At 52.1% G+C, this 22,571-nt stretch overlaps 1 protein-coding gene across 3 annotated transcripts in view; it reads left to right on the top strand.

The window, feature by feature from the left end:
* The window catches only part of Ptpn1 (protein tyrosine phosphatase non-receptor type 1), a 50,622-nt gene extending 29,390 nt beyond the window's left edge, over positions 1-21,232 (top strand). For 2 of the 3 annotated variants that reach the window (XM_051185842.1, XM_051185849.1), the window contains exons 2-9: positions 2,864-2,954; positions 5,472-5,572; positions 8,045-8,143; positions 12,758-12,895; positions 15,914-16,123; positions 16,444-16,605; positions 17,028-17,248; positions 18,172-21,232. In XM_051185842.1, coding sequence (XP_051041799.1) covers positions 2,864-2,954; positions 5,472-5,572; positions 8,045-8,143; positions 12,758-12,895; positions 15,914-16,123; positions 16,444-16,605; positions 17,028-17,248; positions 18,172-18,385 — 1,236 coding nt within the window. In that variant the 3' untranslated portion in view covers positions 18,386-21,232. Of the gene's footprint in view, positions 1-2,683; positions 2,742-2,863; positions 2,955-5,471; positions 5,573-8,044; positions 8,144-12,757; positions 12,896-15,913; positions 16,124-16,443; positions 16,606-17,027; positions 17,249-18,171 lie in introns of those variants that run through there. The other variant, XM_051185859.1, reaches the window with a different exon arrangement.
* Positions 21,233-22,571: the final 1,339 nt, after the last annotated feature.

Below are 22,571 nucleotides of genomic sequence, written 5' to 3'. Positions count from 1 at the left end.
ACACCCACCTTCTCTGCCTTAGTATCTTGTGTTAGTAACTAATTTGGTACTGTCTTGTCAGGAGGCTGTGTGTGACAGTTGCAGAGACCAAACCAAAGACCAGGAGCATGCATTCTGTAGCAGTTAAGATGGGCCTGATGGGGGTGTTCTCGGATGCTTGCTCCCTCGGGGACATTTCCACCCTGTGCCGGGAAGCAGCGCACTGGTGTGGAGTCCGAAGCTGCACACTTACGGGATTAGCACCATCCTTTCGGTCAGTCAGCAGGTTACGTTGAGGACCTGCCCTGGTGCAGGTCTGCAATTAGAGTTGAGGGCTTCACTCTGAACAGACCTGACTGCTTTCAGGAAGGCTTCCCTGCCCTTCCCTGTGGCAGATAGTTTTAAGCAAGAAAGCATTCCACCATGGAGTCAAAAGCAGACATTCACTGTGTGGGACTAGAGCAAATAGGGTAAAGCCAGGGCTGCTGGTCTACTTAGCGAAGCGTTCTGTGCCACATGGAAGCATTTCTTTATGGTCGGACTGGCTTTATGTCTGTCTACTTCCAAAAGAAATAGATATCTCAAGTTAGGATGTGTAAACTGTTGGTTCAAGTTGGAATATAATAATTGGATATAAGAGATAACTTGACTAGTGGTGAAAATGGACTTCCCAAAATACGGAACTTTTGTTCTGCTTATTTTTTTGTTGTTTGTTTTGTTTTGAGACAAGGTCTCATGTAGACCAGGCTGGCCTCCAATCCTCCCTAATTTGATATATCTATTTCTTTTGGAAGTAGACAGACATAAAAGTCTGTCCAACCATACAGAAATGCTTCCATGTTGTACAGAACACTTGGCTGAGTGGCACAAACACCCACCTGCCTCTGCCCCCGGCGTGCTGAGGTTTAAGGCATCTACCTCCACACTTGATATATTTCTGGTTCTTTGAGACAGGACCTCACTGTATAGCTCAGGCTGTTCTCAACTCAACAGCGGTCTTACCTCAGCCTCTAAGTACTGGATAACAGGTGTGCATGAACACCATGACTGGCACTGAGCCCTCTTGTGCCGTCACCATGGTTTCCATACTAGCTTTGTGAACAGTTCAGACTCTCTCGGTTCCAGGTTTTAAGGGAGCCATCCAACTGGAGGCATCTGTCCTGCAGGTGGATCTGTGGGCCTGCCATGCATGGCTGTCATCTAGGTTCTAAGGCCTGTGCCTGGTGTCTCAGTTGGAATCCCCTGTTGGCTGGATTCAGGTCTCATTTCCTCGGGTAGACTGACGTGTCACAGTTTGTGTGCTGGAGAAGTCAAGCTGTTGACACTGTTGTCTTGGTCATATTGGCCAAGAAGGGTCTGTCAGCCTTCAGTTTCCATGGAAGTTTCCTTTGCCATCATTTCCCACTTTGTCTCTTCTCCCCTCTTTTCTTGGTTTATTTCTCAGTGGGCTGGAAACCCTGTTGGAAAAGGGGATGTGGCTGCTCTCGTTGGCTTTCCTTTGGAATGGCTGTAGGGGGATGGGAGGACTTCTTTATCTTTTCAACTGAGCTTGTCATTTTTGCTACTTTGTTTTACATTTACAAAAGACATTTTTGTTTGGTGTGACATAGCATCCTGTTCTTAATTGCTGAATATGAGATCTTACTGTTTGAGTGTACAGCTTATTTTCAGGCTTTCTGTACTCTGCAGTCTGTGTCCTCTGAGGGCCCTTTCCCTGGCCCTTGTTTCCTGTTAGATGAGCCATCAGGGAGAGTAGAGGCCCACAGGCAGGTAGATAGAGCACCAAGCAAACAGGCATATCCAGATGCTGGAACCCTATGGGGCTTCCTGCTGTCTGGTCAGGTCACCTGAAGGCCTCCCACCTGGAAAGGAAGTAGAGCTGCGGCCCCCTGTGAGCATCTCAAAGAAGGCAGGGCCTGAGCTCGGGCATGTACAGCTTGTCTAGTGAGTCGCTCTCTTTACGCTGCGCAACTTGCAACTTCCGCTAGTCTGGAGACCTGGTTGAGTCTTCCATAAGTCACCCTTTGATTGCTGCAGAGGTAAGAGCCGGCATAGCAGCTGAGGAAGGCGGGTAGTGGCATCTAGCCCGCTCAGAGGGGGCCCCATCCACCTCCCAACTAGGAGTCTCGCCCTTCCAAGGTGACAGCTGCCCACACCCTGCATGTCTCTGGGGGTGTGTGGGGCTTCCCCGCTGCTGAACTGTTTGATTTCCACCTTGTGGACTGCTGTCGCCATGGCTTCTTCTCCTATCCCCTCTTCACTGTGGTAAAGTCTACCAACCCTAAAGCCAAGAGGTAAAACTGTTTGTAGATATACAGTTTCATGGTAGTAGCACATGCACAGTGCACATGCGCTTACCATTGCTAATGAACAAGCAGATTGCTCCAGATTGTTCCCCGAGACTGTGGCATCCCAGCAAGAGCAGGGTGGGCCTGTGTGGTCCACTGAGCAGGAGGAAGCTGCTTCGTTCATGCAGGGGCGTGTTTGCCTCCAAAGACAGCAGTTGGATGGTGGATTGTTTATTGCCTTGTTCCTTTCCAGAAGGTTCCAGTTGGAACTCCCAGGCCTGACATTCCAGCACTTCAAGATCTAGCCTGCCCACCACATCCTCCAGCCATCTGCCATTTTTCCCGCTGCCCACTCACTGTTCCTGACATAAGCCCTCTTGCCTCTGCTAGCTGGCCTTCCTCAGTAGTGCATCCCTTCCTCCTGCCTCCCAGCCAGGCCTGGGCCTGCTCGGCATGCTTTGCTCCTGTAACCTAGTATGTACCTCTTTGCTGTCTGTTCTGCCCTCAGTGCCTGGCTCATCTCTGATGCTCCGTTAACTGTCTGGATAAATTCCTGGTGTAGATTCCAAACGAAAACTCGTCTTCCTTTTTTGTAGGATATTCGACATGAAGCCAGTGACTTCCCATGCAGAGTGGCGAAACTTCCTAAGAACAAAAACCGGAACAGGTACCGAGATGTCAGCCCCTGTAAGTACCCACTGTTCCCACTGCCCCACGCACACTTCCCAGTTACAGGCTGCCGTTGTCCAGGGTGGGGCAGAGGCTGTGTGTGACCTCCTTGTCTCCTGTGATAAGCACCGGAGACGCAGCGTCATAGCTTGCTTTCACTGTTGCAGACACTGGGGCTCCAGTTTCTGGAAATGTTGGTGGTTCAGAGCCCTTCGTTTTAGCTCTATGTTGTGGTGAGTCATTTTCCTCCCTGAAGTGCAGTGGCTTGGGCTTAGTGTACGGCCTCTTGGGGGTGACTCAGCAGCTATGCCACTGGCCGTCAGCCCGGTTAGGAGCCACAGTGATGTTCACACTGCTCCACTCCACCAGATGTGTAGATCCAGCTGGCCCTTGGCTTCACTGCCCTTGGCTTCACTGCTTAGGACTGGCAGTGCCCACTACCCCTTCTGCCTGGCTCCTCGTCTAGAAATGCTTCAGAGTAAATAACCAAATGTGTAGAGTGTGTGGAAAACAAGAAAAGCCAGAACTGGGCTCAGGGTCTGAATCTGCCCTCAGCACCCAGGAATCCTTGAAGTCTGTAGACATTATTCCTCAACAAGGATTGTGTCTGCTCAAATCGACATGGCTGTTGATCAAGTTCCTGGAGAGACATACAGTAACTCTAGGGTTGAAACACAAGCTGTGCCTCTTGGCCTGCCACCCTGGTAGCTCTGGTTGTCAGTAACATGGGGGTCACACCTACTTTGCAGGAGTGTGTGAAGGTGAAACAGCAGTATAACTCACTAAGCCCAGTGCCCCCTCGAGTGTGCATTTGGTAAACATGGGCCATTTGAAGTGCACACGTAGGTCCTTAGGTAGAGGGTGACTGCCTGTACCCCAGCATCTGCTATTTTAAACTTCTTGGCAGAGGGACATCAGAGATGTTTATGAAAACAAAGTGACATAGTGAAAACCCCTGGAGAGCAATGTGACTGTGTGAGACTGTCCCCTTTTACCACTGCCAGGGTACCCAAGGGTATCCGTCAGCTGTCCTAGATGGCGGCCCGCAGCTGCAGTGTCCCCACATGGGGTTAGTCTCAGCATTGAACCCCAGTCATACCCTTGTCTCTCTTTTTCTCTGCACACTCTAGAAGAGGAGGAGCTTTCTGTTCAGGCTATGGGTGCAGGAAAGAAGGGCCAAGGTGAAAGACTTTTCCAGCTTAGAGTGCAGCTGGTGCCCACGGCTATGGAGCTGGCACTGTGTGTGCAGACTCTGAACACCCCACAGCCCTCTTTAAACCTGCTTGTGTTCAGCAAGGAAGTTAACAAGACGAAGAGTTTGCCCAAGGCCAGCTGGTGCTATTGGAGCCCTTGAGGTCACCACTCACACAAGGGTTTTGTTGTTTGTTCTTTGAGGTTCATGCTGCCCAGACAGGCCTCAGACTTTCTCTACCCCCAAACCTAGCCTTGAACTCAAGATCCTCCTATCTTCTTGCCAAGTGTTGGGATTATAGGCGAGTGTTTACCAGGCCTGGTGGGCTCAGCCAGTCAGTCTGTCTACCCACCTACCTACTGGCTTTTTTCTTTTTGGTCCTCTTAAGAGTAACCCAGTTATCTCCTGACCTTGGCAATGGGAAATGGCAGGAACAGAAGCCTCAGGTCTGGTCTCGGCTGTTCCCTTTCCCTCTGGGCTCGAGAAAGAGGTGATTTATCCTGACCGCTTTCCGCTATGCTGTAGCAGAAAGAACAGGGTGGCCCTTGGGAGCCCCTGCTCTTATGACAGGGTAGTGAGGGAAACAAACAAAAGCATGGTGCTTTGTCCAGAGTCTGTGGCAGAGTTCCCTAGCGAGTCTGTTACTACTAGATTATGTCTGTGTGAGAGGGTTTTTACTTCATTAAATTGCCCCCATTCCCTTGAGACGGTCTCACTAAGCAACTCTGACTGTCCTGGAACTTGCTGTGTAGACCAGGCTGGCCTTGAACTCCTGGGTGCTGGGATTGAAGGTGTGTGCCACCACTACCCATTTTAAATCCCCTTCTTAGTGTCTAATCATAATGTCTAAAAGATCTTGAGTCACTTCATTGCTCATGGCTTGCTGCTGTGCTGTAGGTGGATATTCTCTCTGTAGTGCTTGAGAGGCCTGGGCCAAGTCATCAGTCGGTCCTGCCTGAGATGCCTCCGTTCTTGGCAAATTGCTTCCTTTTTAGAGCCTTGATGTTACCCTGGGAACCTGTGTTAGGCACCAGGAAGTGGATCCTTGGACTGCTGTGGTCTGGATGGGGGAGGGTGATGTTGTCACTTGAAAGGATCTGCCTTCCCAAGGAGGGCGTGGTCTGGAGTTGATGGCTGTTGCTACGGAATGTGACATTTCTGGTACTCAGCTGTCTTGAGAATGCCAGTCACCCCACAGATGACTAGTGTCACCTGAACAGTGAGGCCCCTGCCCTGCCCTGCTGTGGTGCGTGCTCTCCGGGCTGTGGGCCCTCTCTGCCTCCCTTTAGAATGGAATGCAGGCACTTGGACCCCGGCTGACCCAGCTCTGCTTTGTCTTTCAGTTGATCACAGTCGGATTAAATTGCACCAGGAAGACAATGACTACATCAATGCCAGTTTGATAAAAATGGAGGAAGCCCAGAGGAGTTATATTCTCACCCAGGTAACAGGCTGTCTGGACTATTTTTTTCTTGTCACCTAAGAGTTTGGATCAGATAAGATCAGATAAGATCATCATGGTCTTGAGAAGTTTAGGCTTCTCCATTCATGCTTCTCCGTCAACCAGAAAACAGCAAGAAAGGAAGCATGCTCCCTCAGACTCCGTGTGGTCACAGCATCTTCCCGGGCACTGGGAGGTGACACACTGAGCTGCCAGGTCTCCTGGTCATGTGACCTGGCATTGAGTGCTTCTGACAGCAACTGAGAGAGTTAGCAGTCAGCCGGGCACCTCTGTGCCTTCCAGTGTTCTTCTGGGCCTCATTTGAGGACGTGACATCTCTTAAAAGTCCCACAGCTCTGGGCTTCCTTCTGAGAAAGTGTGATGGGCATCATGTAACAAACTTCATGGTATGTGACCAGAAGACTATCTGGAAAGAGGATGGAAGCTTAGTCTCAATTGTTTTCTCCATTCTAAGCCTGTTACCCACAGGTTGGTGTAAAAGGACATGTGCTGTCTATCCTAGTCTCCTTTGCCATTCCTTATCACATAGCCTGTGCTGTAGGGTGTTTGAGCATGACAGCTCTGCCTGTTGTTTGGAAATCAAATCCTGATGAAGTCAGAACTCAGAGCCAGCACTCATCCATCACAGCCCTTCTCCCTTTTTGTCCCATGCCAATTTGTATGACCAGAAGCATCCCAGGTGTGTCCCTGTCCCATCCCCTCTGTCCCCTCCACCTCACCCCACCGTCACCTCCCACCCTGACCAGTCAGCATGTGTAGTTTCACTAGGCTGTCTTCAGTCCTGTGGATCTTGGGCCAGCCTTCCCAGATGCAACCAGGAAGGGTCCTCCCAGCACCTCTGTTTGAGTGGGCAGCTGCCTGAGATTCCTGAGGAAGGCAGGGCCTGCTGTTGAGAGATTGAGGCACCAGTAACTTCCTGAGAATCTGCATACAGCATTCTTGGCTTCAGCCATTCATCTGTAGCTGAGCTCAGAAAGACTTGGTATGGGTGTTGACCCATTACAGGATATGTAATGCCCTTAGCATTTTTTCTCTAAGGGACTGGGGTTGGGGCTTAGTGGTAGAGTACTTACTTGCCTGTCATGTAAGGCCCTGAGTCCAGCCCTCCATGTTCCACAAAAAACCCACTGCTAACAACAGAAAGCATTTATTAGACCCAGGTGCTGTGGTTTATACCTGTGATCCGGGCACTTGAGAGGCTGAGGCAGGAGAATTGCCACATATTTAAGGCCAGTTGGGGATACATAGTGAATCTCACAGGCCAGCCTGGCTGGACTTAGGCCCTGTTTAGAGAGACTGAAAGAGAAACTCAAGCATTACTCTACCCCAACCCCAGGCTCTGGGCAATTTTGTGGGACCTGTGACATTCTGCTGTGCAAGGTGACACCATGTGCATTCAGAGATGGCTCCTATAGCCCTAGGGGTTTCAGAGAGACTCAAAATAGTCTGACCCCAAAGGAGTGTTTCTGACAGGGAGACACAAATGTTTTCCAAATCACAAACTAAGAACCCCTCCCTCCTTAGTTCAGTGCTATTCCTATGGAAACCACTGTCTGTGGCCTTGTGTTGCAAAAGGTGGAGGTTGGAAAGAGCAGGGGATGTAGGGCTGCCCTTCATCTCAAAGCCTGGACCGAGTACCCTTAGGTCCTGAAAACTACTGAGAGCTAGGTGGCGCTTGGGGATAGGAGCATAACTGGTGAGTTGCAGGGTGCATGCAGCTTGTACCCGTGGTGGTGCTGAGGGTTTGGATCCTTGTGCAGTCCAGAGGACGAAGGACCTAGGTGGCCATCAGATACCCTGGACACCTACCTGCCACCCGCTGGCTCTGTGTCATGCTTTTGTCATTCATCTATCACCACCCACCATCCCTGGGCAGACTCCCTGCTCAGCAGGTGCTAGCCATGCCCTCAGGCCACCTCCCCCATGTTCCTTGTTCCAGCTCTCAAGTGTCCATGCTTAGACTCAGCAGTACTAGTTGTAAGGAGAAAGTGCGCTCTGTCCTGGGCACTCGCTCTGTTCTGGGTGCTGTGTCGTGCCCTTCACCCACAGCACCGCTGCTGCTTATACAGCCTGTGAACCAGTGCTGCTCAGTCAAGCGGGCCTGTGGGGAAGCAGGCAGAGGGAGGTGGAGGGACTTGCCTGAAGTTAAAGCAAAGGTTGCAACTGCCAGAGCACAGTGGGGGCCCTGCCCCGTGCTGCCCCTCACCTACACAGGAGCCTTGTCCTGTACCCACCGGCTCTTAGGCAAGGAGCCCAGTAGAGCCCCTCAGCCACCAGCCCAGATCAAGAGGCAGTCTGTGCTGAGGTGCAAAGGTGACCTTTTACCCCATGATGGGATGTGGGTCTGGGTGACTGACCATAGGACAGCAGTCTTGGCAGCCATTCTGCCTGAACCTGCAAACACTGTCACTGGCTGACTGTGTGTGGTACAGTGTGTGTCTTGTGTGTTTGCAGGGCCCTTTGCCAAACACATGTGGGCACTTCTGGGAGATGGTGTGGGAGCAGAAGAGCAGGGGTGTGGTCATGCTCAACCGCATCATGGAGAAAGGCTCGGTAAGTCCACACCATAGCCCCTTGCTGCCACTGTCTACGTACACAGCCCATAAAGCTCCTGTTAGGAGCACTACTTTCCTGCCAGCCTGGTCCCACGGCTGTGTCAGCCCCAAATAACACACAGAGACTCTGTAGTAGTTATGAAACCATTGGCCTATTACTAGCGTTTCTTATTGGCTAGCTCTGTCTTAAATATTAACCCATTTCTATCAATCTAAGTAGTTTCCACGTGGTCTTATCTTACTGGAGAGAGGGTCCCAAACTCTTACTCCTCTTGTGTCCATCATTTCTCTTCCTCTCTACTACATCTCCCAGAATCCTCCTTGTCTCCTAGGCCCGCCTATCTTGCTTCCCTATAGGCCAACCCTGCTTTATTCATTAACCAATAACAGAATGACATCTCCCATCAGGCTCCTAGTCCCCCCCATTTTCTGTCTCCTAATTCCTTTACGTGGCACCTTTTTATTTTAAAAGAAAGGTAAACATTACGTAAATACACATTTGTACAAACAGATCAAGTACACTACAGAGAAAGCAGCAGTCCGGGAGCTGCGGAGCCTGATGCAGGCGTCTGCCTTAGTGGCTATACTTTCTTTGTGCTGCCTGTGTAGTGAGTCTTTACCAAGCCCACCTTTGTCTGCTCAGACTATGCCTCTTGTAGGCAGAGGTGGCTCTGCAGAGCTGTGGGACACCAGCTTCCAGGTTTGATGTGCCACCATAACTTCTGCTGGTGAGTTGACTTCAGGACACGTGGCACTGTAGTTCTCAACTCTGGAAACATCTCCCTCAGCTCTGTCCCTTCAGCTGCCCCTGCCCTTCAGCCTGTTGCTTTTAGCCCCTTTTGTCTCACACTTCCAGAGTGGTCTGTGTTACTCGGGTCTCACCACACTCACCTCTGACGGTAGTCATTGATGCGGCCGGCAGACCCTGAGTGGCTGGACCAGCCTCCTGGGCCCTTCTCTCCCACTCCCCAAACCATAGCCCAGACAGACCTCTGTTTCTTACCCCGTTCTTTGGGCCGGTGACACTGTATCTTAGGTCTGGGCGTCATCAAACAAGCAGTCCTCCATCCCGTCCCTCTTCCCATTCCTGTGATGGGCACTGAGGACTGGCTTTAAGTGCTGTCCAAGACCAGCATGGGGCAGATCCAGAAGCTCTTTCTTCCCTCCGTGGACGTGGTTGGCACTTAAGACTCTCCAGCCCCAGAGAGTGAGGTCCCTGGAAATGATGAGCTGAGGATTATGGGACCAACCGGAACGATAGCCAGGAGCAGAGAGTGGGGTGTCCTGGGCCTTGCCAGACACAGCTGCTGTACTGTCTGTTGCTCAGGTGGGGACTGTTCACTGCTGCTCTAGCTTCCTCAAGCTCTCGAGAACATGAGGTTGCCAAAGAATCTTTCCATCCCCTCCAGAGACAGCGGTCACACCCGAAGGTGGGACCAGGTGCACAGAGTGAGGACAAGCAAGTTGTACCCACCCACAGAGCACAAGGGTCCCAGTCACTCATGGTAGCTTCCTTATGGTTGTGTGGTTTCCGCCTCCTGTTTTTATTGAACATGGTAATAACAGATGCAGAGGCAGCCGGTATGGTCAGTTGACAAAATGACAAAATTATCAGATATGGGGGCTGGAGGGAGAACTCAGTGGCTAGGACTGCTTATTGCTCTTGCAGAGGACCCGAGTTTCATTCCCAGCACCCACAGCAGCTCACAGCCACCTGTAATTCAAGCTCCAGGGGTTCCAACAACCTCTTCTGACCTCCATGGGTACTAGGCAAGCACATGGCATACAGACATATGTGCCAGCAAAATGCCCATGCATATAAAAAGTAAATAAAATGTTAAACCCTTTTTTATAAGTCACCAGATGTGGCAGGGTTTACTGTGCATGTGTTAAAGTGTACACATGCTTATGTATATAATTATACATGTAAGTATATTGTTGTAGTTATCAGTTTGCATTAGCAGCTGGTGTCACATTATAAGGAATGGTGACTGCTCTGTAGTTGAATAACTGCCACCAGGTCTGGCTTTCAGCACCTTGGGCTTGCCATAAGTAGACCCACTGTGACTACCTTCCCCAAGATTCCTGTGGTAGCTGTTGGAAGCACAGCTGGTTCGCTGGTTGCTCTTTCCCATGACAGCATGCAGTGGGCCTTTAAAACTGTTTTGTCCCCTTAGAGTCATTGGGACAGTGTGCTTTGTGTGGGATGCACACCAGAACCCCAGGGGTGGGTGGATGACAAGGATGGTACATGTTGCTGCTCCACTCACCTAGTCCCAGCCATCCCCAGCCCGGGAGAGCTGGTTGCAGAAGCCCTGGACTGCACGTGCACTCTGTGCACTGTGCCCTCTTTCCCCTAAGGCATGTAGGAGCTACCTTCCTGCCTTTGATACATGGACTTAGTGCTTATGAAACCAGCTATGCTATAGGCTGTTTGCATTAGACTGGGGTGACCCAGGGGCAGCCAGACTTCTTGTTAGTGCGATTTGAAACTTACCTTAGACATGGCACTGTGGTCTGTGTGTGTGTAAGTGCAGGACTTTGTTGTTTATACAGTGGGAGGCAGCGAGGTGAATACAATTTATTGTTCCAGAACACAGCCTGTTTCTCTCATAAAACCCTGTGGGAGCTGGAGTTGGGATTCAGGCACTTGTTACTCTAGGATCCTTAGCTCTCAGACCTGCTCACTTGTCAGTATTAGCATCCTTTGGAGATGAAAACAAGCCCCACCCTGTCAGAGAGACAGCACTGACCGTCACAACTTCTTCCTCAGACTGTCTGGCTCTTTGTTGTGTGAGCTTCAGGCTTCATGGTGGAAATGACTATTAAACTTGGGATGCCAGCATACTGACATTGCCACCTTCCTGTCCGGGGCTGGCCAACGGGCTTTGGTATCAGACCCAGTGATGGCCTGCTCACTTTCCAGTAAAAGTCAGGCTTCCGATCAAGGCAGTGTGTGCGTGCCACCAGCTAACTGGAAATAGGGATTGTGTGCTGTTCTGTTTTGTTGTGTGTTTAATACAGAAGTTTTTATGGGAAATGACAAGAGTTGAGTGTGTTCCTATAGACACCTAATTAAATGTTGGTTGATGGACATTTGGCTGTGTGCCAGAATGCCTCTGAAGTCATAGATAGGTTTTGCTTAGAGTAGAGAGCTGTCAGGCTTGCTCTGGGCTTCTGCTGTGGAAGTGAAGGTTAGAGTCTGCCCGCCTTGCCTCTGAGGTGAGGCTGCCCACCCGTCTTCTGTACTGACAGCCCCTGGCATTCTCCCTACTCATGTTGAGTGCCCACCCTAGCGTGGTGGTCTGGGGCCTGACTGTGGGGATAAGTGACTCATTCAAGTCTCTCCGTGCGGTCATTGGCACCTTGCTTCTGTGTAAAGGTGTCAGGATGTGCTCCCGTGCTGAGGGGCCCACCCCTCCAGCTGGTCTTCAAAGGTGGGATGGGTCATGGGTTGAGCAGGCCAAACCTTGAAACCAAGCTCTTGAGAAAGCCCTCTCGGCTTCTGCCCTGGGATTGGAAGTCTCCTTCCCTCTTGGCCTTGTAAGGCCCTTGCTTCCTTTTATATTGGTTGGGGAACAACACTGAGCCCCAGAAGGGCAGGACCAATAGGCCTCTGCAGTTCTGTTCAGCCTTGGCTCCTCCCAGCCCCAGATGACGTCTCTGGCCTCTGGGCCGCCACTGTGCTCTGGCCTTCCTTGTCATCGCTCCTGCTTTCCCTGAGATACTGTCTACCCTGTCACCCATCAGAAGCTTCTCTCCGAAGAGCCTCTTTGACATCTTGCTTTGCTTTTGGTAGCCTAAGCATCCCCTCTTCTGAATCCCTAGCTCAGGGTCTCCCCTCCATGCTCTCCCCATCCGTCCACCCAGAGAGAGGGAGAGCATCTCTCCCAGCAGACTGGGCTAGCCCTGGAACAGGTCAGGCATGCGAGTTCTGTGTTCTGTCTCAAAGAGCAACTCACTGCATTCCTTGGGGAGGATCAAGGTCTTTCTTTGGGTTTCCTCTGCCTACACACCCTATCAGTCCTGCCTTGGAGACCCAGAACAGCTGCCTGCCACAGGACAACCGTACAAATCCCTGAACCTAGTTCACAGGGATCTGTGAGACAAAGATCCAGCCCCATCTCCTTTCCTAAATCCCAGACCAAATCTTTGAGTTCATCAAAAACTGTAATTACCAGCTCTTGGATCAAGATCAAGTATTTTCTGAAGTTACCAGAATATGGTCAGGAGTACCTTCTGAACGGAACCAAACGGGAAGTGAGCCCCTGCAAGTTGTTCCCACCTCTAGCCAGCTGACTGCAGCCCCTCAGCCTGACAAGGCTCCAACCCTCCATCCTGTGGCTGTGGGTTTCTTCATGGGGCTCTGGTCATACTGAAGGCATCTGTGAGGGGCACGGCTTCTGTGTGGTGTGGCTTTACTTCATGGCGAGGACCAGAGCCCTCTGTGCTGAGCTGATAAGTTGCTGGGTGGGAAGTGTGAGCCCTGCCACAAAGCTACCGGGACAGGCAGACCTGACCTCTGATTCATCATAAAGCTAGCAGACTGCCTTCCAAGGCTCCTGTCCCATGTAGCAGTCACTCAGAGTAATCTAGTGTTGTTCTTCCCCAGTTAAAATGTGCCCAGTATTGGCCACAGAAAGAAGAAAAAGAGATGGTCTTTGATGACACAAACCTGAAATTGACCCTGATCTCTGAAGATGTCAAGTCATATTACACAGTGCGACAGTTGGAGTTGGAAAACCTGGCCGTGAGTATGGCGCGAGCATCGTCTTGCAGAAATTGTTGGCTGGCTTCCTCCTTAGTCCTCCTCGGGTGCTAGTTCCAGCTGCAGTGTTCCCAGGAATTGAGCCCCGGGTAGTGTGGCTCCACACCGTGGTGAGCAGGGCTTGCTGTGTAGGAGCCAGTCCCCAGCACCGATGAAACACAGAGTGGGACAAGCCCCTCCCCAGCGCGCCCTCACCTTTGACACCAGTTAACACAGTTCTAAGGGGAAAGGCAGTTTCTTACCTGAGAGTGGTCTGCTCTGCCGGTGGGACTGGAGGGCTGAAGCGGTACCTTCAAGAGAAGTGACAGGAGGCTTGCGCCTTCCTTGTTGTCTGGCCTACTGGGGAAGGATGCTCACCCCGCTGCCCAGGTCTCCTGCAGCTGAGACTTTCTAACCAGGTCTTGGGTAGACTTGCTTACTAAGAGGAGGGCCTGGGCATGACAAGACCCTAGAGTTAGGAGCAACAGAAGCTCTGCTCGTGGTACAGAGCTGTGACTGAGGAGGCCATGTGGGTCCCAGGCATGGTGGAGCTACTGTTGGCCCACTTTGGCTGACTGCTAGAGTAGGACCAAGGGACATCTCCCATGTCTTTCTTCTTCTAGTTTCAGACTCGAGCTTGCAAGGGTTCTGGGAAGTCATGGGTGAGAGGTTAAAAGGTATGTGGGATCCAGAGGCAAAGGGGTTTTGGGGGTAATGGCCAGACCACTAGAGTACAGCTTATGGGGCCATAGGGAAGGGTTGGGGTCTGCTGCAGAGTGACAGTAACTTTCTCTTAGATTCCTCATGGCTCCGTGCTCATGGTAAGACCAATTCCAGAACTTAGCTCAGGTATCTGGAGTATAGAGAGGGGCAAGGCCCTGTCATGACCAAGCAGAGAAGCCTGGAGCATGGGATGAGATCCCTGAAGCTCTAGAATGTCACTGGTCGGGGTTGGGGACATAGGCCCTGTCTAATGCTTTCCATCGTTTGCCAGCCTGGCTTTGAGGGTGATTTCTGATCATCTTTGGGAACCATCTGCCGCTTGAGGGAAACAGAATTCAGAGCGAGCACTCTAAGTGTGTGGTAGCAGAGCACAGGAGGAGTGTCGAGGCTTTGTTTAGGGATGTGCTTTCAGGGCTGGTTTGCTTGTACTAGGATAGGTCTCACTAGCAGCCCATTCTGGCTTCACATTTACTGTGCTGACTGAGTGCTGGGGTTGCAAACACAAGGCCAGCTCAAGGTTTGAACATTAGGACTTTTCTAGGGCCTAGAACAGAGTCCTTTTAAAAGGATGGGAAGAGGATGGTAGGAGACGAACCCATGTTCTTTGTAGGGACTAAAAGAAGACTCTTTTTGCATACTTTCTCCTAAACCACTTCGTAAAGTATATTTGAAGGTCCTCCCTCCCTGCACTGCGTACAAGTGGTGTTTGCTTTTGCAGGGCGGTGGGCAAAGCTGCCACAGAGTCTTCAGATGCCAGCTTTGCCCAAAACCCTGTGTCTAGTAACCACACTGTGTTTGTACCACAGCGGGGACCTGTTATGAGTAGGTTTTTCCCTGCCGGCCTGGGCCCACTGCTGCACCAGCCCCAAATAACACACAGAGACTCTGTATTTGATATAATTCTGTTGGCCAGTTACAAGTTTCTTACCGGCTAGCTCTGTCTTAATTATTAACCCATTTCCACTAATCTAGGTACTTCCACGTGGTCTTATCTTACCGGAGAGACTGGCATCCTACCCTGTAGGTCCTCCATCTTGGAACTCCTCCCTACTTCTTCCTCTCTTCTCCTAGTCTCCTAGTCCCACCTATCTTGCTTTCCTATTGGCCAACAGTGCTTTATTCATTAACCAATACAAGAAACATTTACAGAATGACTTCTCCCATCAGGGACCTCCTGTATGTTACAGCCAGACAGCACCTTGGTATCATCAGGCCTAGCGTCTGTATCTCCATCTTGTCCTCTCTCAGACTGCTGGCCCTGTCTGTAGTTCTGGGTACCTGCCCTCGGGGGTCTTGCCTACAGTGGCCTCCTTTTAGAGTACTGGACTGTAGCTGGGTGGCGGTGGTGGCACACACCTTTAATCCCAGCACTCAGGAGGCAGAGGCAGGTGGATCTCTGAGTTTGAAGCCAGCCTGGACTACAGAGTAAATTCCAGGACAGCCAGGGCTACACAGAGAAACCCTGTCTTGATTAAAAAAGAAAGAATGCGCTGGGCAGTGGTGGCTCACAAGCGAGTTCCAGGACAGGCTCCAAAGCTATACGGAGAAGCCCTGTCTCAAAAAACCAAGGGAGGGAGGGAGGGACGGATGGACGGACTAAGGAAGGACTGCGAAGCAGGTGAGATAACTCAGTGTGTAAAGGTACTTGCCGGTGACCTTACAAGTTGTCTCTTCTGACCTCCAGATGTGCACACAGCATGTGGCACGGCACCCCCAAAATAAGTATTTGTAAAAATCCCGGGTCATCTGGGGAAGAGCAGAGTTGAAGCTGTGCTGGAGGCCATTCGTTTTGCTCAACTACAGGGCACTGGGGGACAGTTCTGTGAGTGGGTGTGGTCCTTGAGGTGAATGAGGCCATGGCAAACCCACAGGCAGTCACCACTGGAATCGTGGCTGATGCTGCACCTGTGTGGCAGCTGCCTTCCTGGCAATCCATCTTTGGAGACTTGAATTAATCATGTTTTCTTCCAAATCCTGAACCATCCCAGGGGGTCTCCCTGAGCCACCCAGACCTTATACCTGCTGTCACCACCACCCCCAGCCCCCCACCCCCACCCTCCCACCTTCTGAGATTTAGGGTGCCAGTGGCATCATGGAGACATTCAGGCTAAAATGATTGTGGCCATATGTGCATGGGTGTAGAAGGGACAGAAAGATGACAGGATTGTCCACTGAGTAAGGCTGTGGCCAGATCAAGCCAGTGCACACTGAGGAAGGCTGGGTAGGAAGTCACTTGATGCTCATGTGGGACCTGAGCAATCGATGCTCTCAGCCTAACCGCAGGTCTCCCTCTTTCAGACCCAGGAGTCCCGGGAGATCCTGCATTTCCACTACACCACGTGGCCTGACTTTGGAGTTCCTGAGTCGCCTGCCTCCTTCCTCAATTTCCTTTTTAAAGTCCGAGAGTCAGGTTCACTCAGCCCGGAGTATGGCCCCGTCGTGGTACACTGCAGTGCTGGCATCGGCAGGTCGGGGACCTTCTGTCTGGCTGACACCTGCCTCTTGCTGGTGAGGAAGCTTTACAAGCCCAGGAAGAAAGGACGCATGCTTGGACCCACCCTGCTGCCTGCAGTTTCTGTCACTGTCCATGGGCACCCTTCCTTGGGGGATGCTCTGTGTGGCCTTTGCCTTCTAGCTTTGTTCACAGGGTGCACCCAAGTTCCCAAGAGCCGGGCATCCTAGAAGTCCCTGAGGTCTCTTCTAAGTTCTTTCAGCTTGGTCCAAAGGGTCCCGGGTCCCGGGTTTGCTGCATTTTTCTCCCATTTCCTGGAGTCCCTCCACCACTCCTCAGTGGCTTTCCTGGCTGACCCAGTCTCCCTGGCTTGCAGATGGACAAGAGGAAAGACCCCTCTTCTGTGGATATCAAAAAAGTGCTTCTGGAGATGCGCAGGTACCGCATGGGGCTCATCCAGACGGCAGACCAGCTGCGCTTCTCCTACCTGGCTGTGATTGAGGGGGCGAAGTTTATCATGGGTGACTCCTCAGTGCAGGTCAGTGCTGTCCTGCTCAGCATGTGTGTGTTGGTGTCGGGGTTCGGTTCCTAGCTGGGGATGGACCTTATAGCCTATGCGTGCCCATCAAGGCTCTGAGCTTTGCAGGGAGCTCCAGCTCTTAGAGGCCAAAGGGCGTAGCTCCCTTCTGCTGCCAGCTACTCTGCAGAACCTGAGTGGAAGAGTAGGCTGCTTGGTTCCCTAAAGACTCTGATGGTGCAGCCGTGGTCCCAGCCCTTTGGAAATAGAGGGAAGACAGCAAGAGTCCATGGCCTGCCTGAGACCCTACCTCACAGTGAACAAGTTTATCTTCGAATAATTGCCAGGAGCCAAGGAGCCCAGAGCTGCTGCTGAGCTGTGGGCTGCTCACCTGGGGAGACCCAGAGCAAGTGCTAATGGGCTTCTGATGCTGTGCTTCTCAGGATCAGTGGAAGGAGCTCTCCCACGAGGACCTGGAGCCCCCACCCGAGCACGTCCCCCCACCTCCCCGGCCACCCAAACGCATCCTGGAGCCTCACAATGGGAAGTGCAAGGAACTCTTCTCCAATCACCAGTGGGTGAGCGAGGAGACATGCGAGAATGAAGACAGCCTGGCCAGAGAGGAAGGCAGAGACTCCTCACATGCCATGCATAGCATGAACAGGTGATGGAGGGCCTGGCTTGGGGTGGGGGTGGGGGGTAAAAGGAAGGAGCTTGTTGTCCATAAACACACCTAGGCACTGAACACCTTGAGGTTCAGGAGGTGTTTGTGCATGCTTGAGAAATGATACTGCCTCTATCCCGGCAGAAAGTGCCCATTGTCCCTGGGTGTGCCTATGCAATGATAGGTTCTAATGGGTTCCAGTGCCACCTTGTGGTGCTTGTCTGATCTGCTCAGTGCTGAAACCGGGCAGGTGTTGCCGCGTGCTTGCTTACCCTGGTGCAAACATGGTTGAGCACCCGCTGATACCTGTGGCGTGCTGAGATGACAGTAGGACATGTCCAGGGTCTGTGCTGCTGACCCTCCCTTTGGAGAAAGGGGCGTGCACATGGTGTTGTGTGGTAGAGCATGAAAAGTATGTATGCCTGCAGGAAGTGGCACTGTGGTGACCCCAGGAGGAGTGAGGCAGCTCCGGAGGCAACTGTCGCCCTCCTGGAGGGCGGTTCTGAGGTGTGAACACACTCAGTAGGACCCACCCGGAGCTCTGAACACAGGCTAGCTGCCCCTCCTAGCATCCTTGGTCATAGAAGGCACAGAGCTAGCTGCCAGTGTGCGGGGACTACGGGAGCCGTGTTCTCTGCAGCTGGGATATGGAGCTGAGTGCATCTTAGGTAGAGCTGGGAGCTTCTATTCCTGATAAAGCACATACGTTGTGGGCTGCTGGCTGACTTGATCTTGGAATGAAACCCAGCCCTGGCTGCAGGTATTGCCCAAGGTCCCCAGAGGCAGGAAGACAAGCGGGCTGCTGGCTATTCTGGTCTTCCCACCCAGCACAGCGCAGAGGCCTTGTTTCTCCAGAACTCCCCCATGGTTATAGTCAATCCTCTCAAGGTGAATAAATAACCGGCCTCTTCCCCTCTCCCCAGCATGAGTCAAGACACTGAAGTTAGAAAACGGATGGTGGGTGGAGGTCTTCAAGGTGCCCAGGCATCTGTTCCCACCAAGGAAGAGCTGTCCCCAGCGGAGGAGGAACAAAAGGCACAATGGCCAACTCACTGGAAACCCTTCCTGGTCAATGTGTGCATGGCCACAGTCCTGGCGACGGGTGCATATCTCTGCTACCGGGTATGTTTTCACTGACAGACCGCAGTGAGGCATGGAGTGTGGTGGGCACTGCTGCTGCCCAGCTTAGGATTCGGTCTGCGACGTCTGACCCAGTGTGGGGAACAGCTCGCAAGCCTGCGGTGGAACTGGAAGGGCCAGCCCCAGGAGGGGCGTCAGTGCACTGGGCTTTGCAGGAGCCCCATGGTCCCAAGAACAGTCTAATCTCAGGGCCTTAACCTGTTGAGGAGAAGTGGAGGGAAATGCCAAATACTCTCACTCACTCGCTCTCACCTCACTCCTTCCCCTTCCTTTCTCTGTCTGTTTGTTTTCGGGGGGAAATTACAACACATTGTTGTTTTTAACATTTATAAAGGCAGGATTTTGTTATTTGTGGGAGGAAAAAAAGACGCTAGGCACCGATGAGATTCTTTTGTGCCCTCTGGTGTAAGATCGGATCCATAATTTACATTGATTTCCCAGGGGAAGGATCCCAAATGGTCAGGAATATAAAGCTCCTGCTGGCTTGGACAGCCGCCATTGTGTACCCTGAGCTGGCAGGTGCCCCGAAGCCACCCTGCTATGAGGAGAGCAACAGCACAGGCTGGCTCTAAACAGCAAGGCCAGCTCCGCTTTGCTCAGGTGTCCCTCTGCTACATTTCCATTCTTATCCTTATCCATATGCACGCACGCGCGCACACACACACACACACACACACACACACACACACACACACACACACACACACGTACGTGACCTTGTGACAGCCATCTTGCTGATGCCCCAGCCCTCACCACCATACTCCTTTAATGGGTTTCCCCCGAGGGGCCTGTCTCGGGGTCAAGTTCACCTTAGATGGCTGCCAGCATCATCCTGCGGCTCTCATTTCATTTGGAAAGTAAGCGCCACTGTGGTAGAGCCCACGCTGCTGAGGTGCAAGCATGACTGATAGAAGGAGCCTTGGTGTCATGGAAGCCACTTGGCAGGGCTGTTCCCAACCTCTGAAACATTCAGTCCTGTCCCAGTGAACATCCTTGAAGGCATCATCAGATAATGTTTGCAAAGTACAGAGACTCTCCGGAGTGGTGGTTTTCAGAGGCAGGACTCACAAAACACCACCGAGCGCTTGCCATGGCTGCTTCCGGACCTGGTGTGGCTGAGGCTGTGGGAAGGTGGGCACTGTGGATGCATCCAAGCACGAGCTTTCATGAGGTTGCTATCCAGCAGCACAGCTTACCCTCCAGCCTCAGCTGCAGGCCACAGTGGCCAAGGAACGGAGGGCCCTGTCCCGCAGAGCAAGTTGCAAAGGATGCTTGTTCAGCCATGCATCTCTCTTTCTGCCTTTCCCTTGTGCTTCCGCCCCTGGAGTAGTAAGGCCAGTGTGAGGAGTGCAAGGCGATGGCAGGGGCAGGGCACTGACTGGCTCGAGGCAGCTGAGGCCCCGCCCCTCCCTGGAAACCGCTGCACTCATATTTATTCACCTTTCCCAAAGGTGACCCAACTGCATGAGCATGTCAAACTGATAATGTCACATGTCAAGCCTGGTACCCAGGGCTCTGTCAAGTACAGTATCAGATCGGTCCTGGGGTTGAGTCAGGAATGCAAGACTGACAGGGCTGGGGGCCAGGAGCAGGAGCTGTAGGGGATGGGAGCAGTCTTCAGGGACGTGGAACAGTGTGGCCGTGTGTAAAGGCCCTGTGGCTACTGACATGATGTGTGAGGATGAGGGCTGCGCTTTCTCCCCATGACCTCGTAGGCCCCGTTCCCAGCCTCAGCTTTCCCTGTGAGTTAGAAAACACAAAGTCTGCCCTGGTGGTGCCATGTGCTTGACCTGGGGGCTTAGGTGCACACTCACTGTCAGCCCATGTCCAACCACCTCTGCATCCTCTGACCAGATGTGGCTGCTGCTGAGTAGTCACCACTCTGTGTGGGGACAGTGCTGTCCAGTGCAGATACTGCCTCACTCCTGGCAGGACACTCCAGGCTCCCTGGCCTGCCCCACCGAGCCCCACCACACCTCAGACATTCCACACTCGCACCTCATTCCCTGGACACTTAGGCAAGCAGGGCCCTTCCACCCTCTGGAATCAGCCCTCCATTCCAAGTTCACACTCTTCTGGAGCAAGCCAGGATTGGAAGAAGGCGGCGTGTGGGAAGCACTCTCCTGGGAACAGCCTGGGTGACAGTCCCTAGAATTAGCCCGCTGTCATCACTGGCCCAGGTCACTTTGCCCAGAGGAGCCACTCTTGAGCCTGGCAGCGATTGACGATGGTGCTTACGACTCTTCCTGTGAGGGGATTTAAGACCTCCACAGTGGGTGGCTTTTTTAAAATAGAAGCGAAGGCAGCTGGAACTCCAAACTGCCTCTTGCCAGCATTTCACATTTTGCCTTTCACCCAGAGAAGCCAGCACAGAGCCACTGGTGGGAGTGGTGGTGGCCTTGCCCGCAGAGCCTGGGGAGGTGGCACAGCCAGGGTCCAGGCTGGGAGCAGTTAGCTGTGGGCTGTGTCTGTAGTCGTGGGGTGTGTACAGTAGCCTTCTAGGTGGATGTCCTGGAGAACAGGATTCTCCACCCCGTTGCCTGTGTTGGGGGTAGCAAGCTGCTGTATGCCTTAAGCCAATATTTACTCAGCAGGTCGTACTTTTTTTTTTTTTTTTTTTAAATGGCCATGGAATTAAACCGTTTTTACAAAAATAAAAACCAACAACAAAAAAGTGTTCCGGTATAGTACCTTTGCAGGTGTGTGGGGTGGTGCATGCCCCAGTGGGGTGTCTCAGGGTCTTCTGTGACCTCACAGAACTGTCGGACTGCACCGTTTCCAACTTGCCATATCACTAATGGGTCTGCATTTTAGTTGCAACAATAAATGTTTTTAAAGAAGGTAGATGTGAAATGCTTCCCTTTTCTTTACCTGATGGACCTGAACCAGGATGGGCAGCCATCTGTCCTTCCCTGCCAGCATGAAGTAGATGTCTGCCCTGTAGGGTTAGCGTGCCCTGGGCTGTGTGTGTCAATGACTGGCCAGCTTGTCTTTGCTGCAGAGCTTTGGGGTCCTCGGGGCCTCCACCGCTGTGTCCTTTCAGGAATCCACCCTTCGGCACCTTGGAATACTTTATCAAGACTTACAGTATCACTGGAATCCCTGTTTCAGGCTCCATACTGTGCCTCGGCCAGCTGCCTGTCACGCACCATGGTCATCCTGTCTCAGAACATCCATGAAGCCACATTTGATGTATACTTGACAGAAATGGAAATGAGACCCAAAAAGCAGTGTGGCCTCCCGTTCGTGTACAAGACTAACTAAGCATGTAGGGTCCCCAGGTGACTGTTTCAGAGTCGTTTCAGACTTGTTCAACGACACATCTTTAATCCCAGCACCCAGGAATACAGAAGCAGGTGAATCTCTTGAGTTCAAGGCCATCCTGATCTACAGAAAGCAAGCTTGGCCCTATTATCTCTCAGGGAGTCCCATTGCTTGTGCAGTAAGTGGTCCCCACTGTGGTCCTGGAGCCAGAAAACCATGGAAGGACCGTACCTACTGTCCAACTGAAAGTTTCAGCTATGAAAAATAGTGTCTGAACTTTCACAGAGTATACCAGTATGATATGTACCTGGGACAAATCCAGTGGGGAAAGGCTTGGCAAAGGTCTGGGCCGTCCTCAAAGTATCCACAGAGGAGGGTAGCCATCCATGATGGGAATCAAGAGTGGGCAGGATCCCCGATGTGCCCTGGCCACACCCTCTCCCATGTGGCTATAGGACACAACCTTATAATGTACTTGGCAGTAAGTGAACATATACTACAGAGTTTTTAATTGAGATTTCAGAAAATGGACGTGAATGAGGCAAATAAATACCAAGGTAAGTCAGCACACATGGTCCACATGAGTCTAAATGGGATGTCTAAGTCCACCCTGAGAGCCACTCCAGTGCTCGTGGACATCTCAGACACATAGCTACCTCAGTGAAAACCTCAGCTCTGACTTCTGAAGCACTTCATCTCGTGGGCGGGCGGCAGGTTGTCATGTGCAGAAAGTGAGCCTGCCCCTGGCTCGTGGTCTCGGCCCATGTTTACCAGACCAGTTCAGGGCGTACAGCGAGCTCACATTCCCAGCATGTCTGTCTCCGAGCCTCACCTTGTCTTAGATCCTTGATGGCAGCCAGCTCGAGCTGGCCCTGACACTGTGCCCCGGAAGGCAAGACAGGCCAAAGCAGCATTTGGG

The sequence above is a fragment of the Phodopus roborovskii genome, unplaced genomic scaffold (assembly GCF_943737965.1).
Source record: "Phodopus roborovskii unplaced genomic scaffold, PHOROB, whole genome shotgun sequence".
NCBI lineage: Eukaryota > Metazoa > Chordata > Mammalia > Rodentia > Cricetidae > Phodopus > Phodopus roborovskii.
The sequence above is the reverse complement of the archived record's forward strand: the minus strand, read 5'-3'. Positions and strand labels throughout refer to the sequence as shown.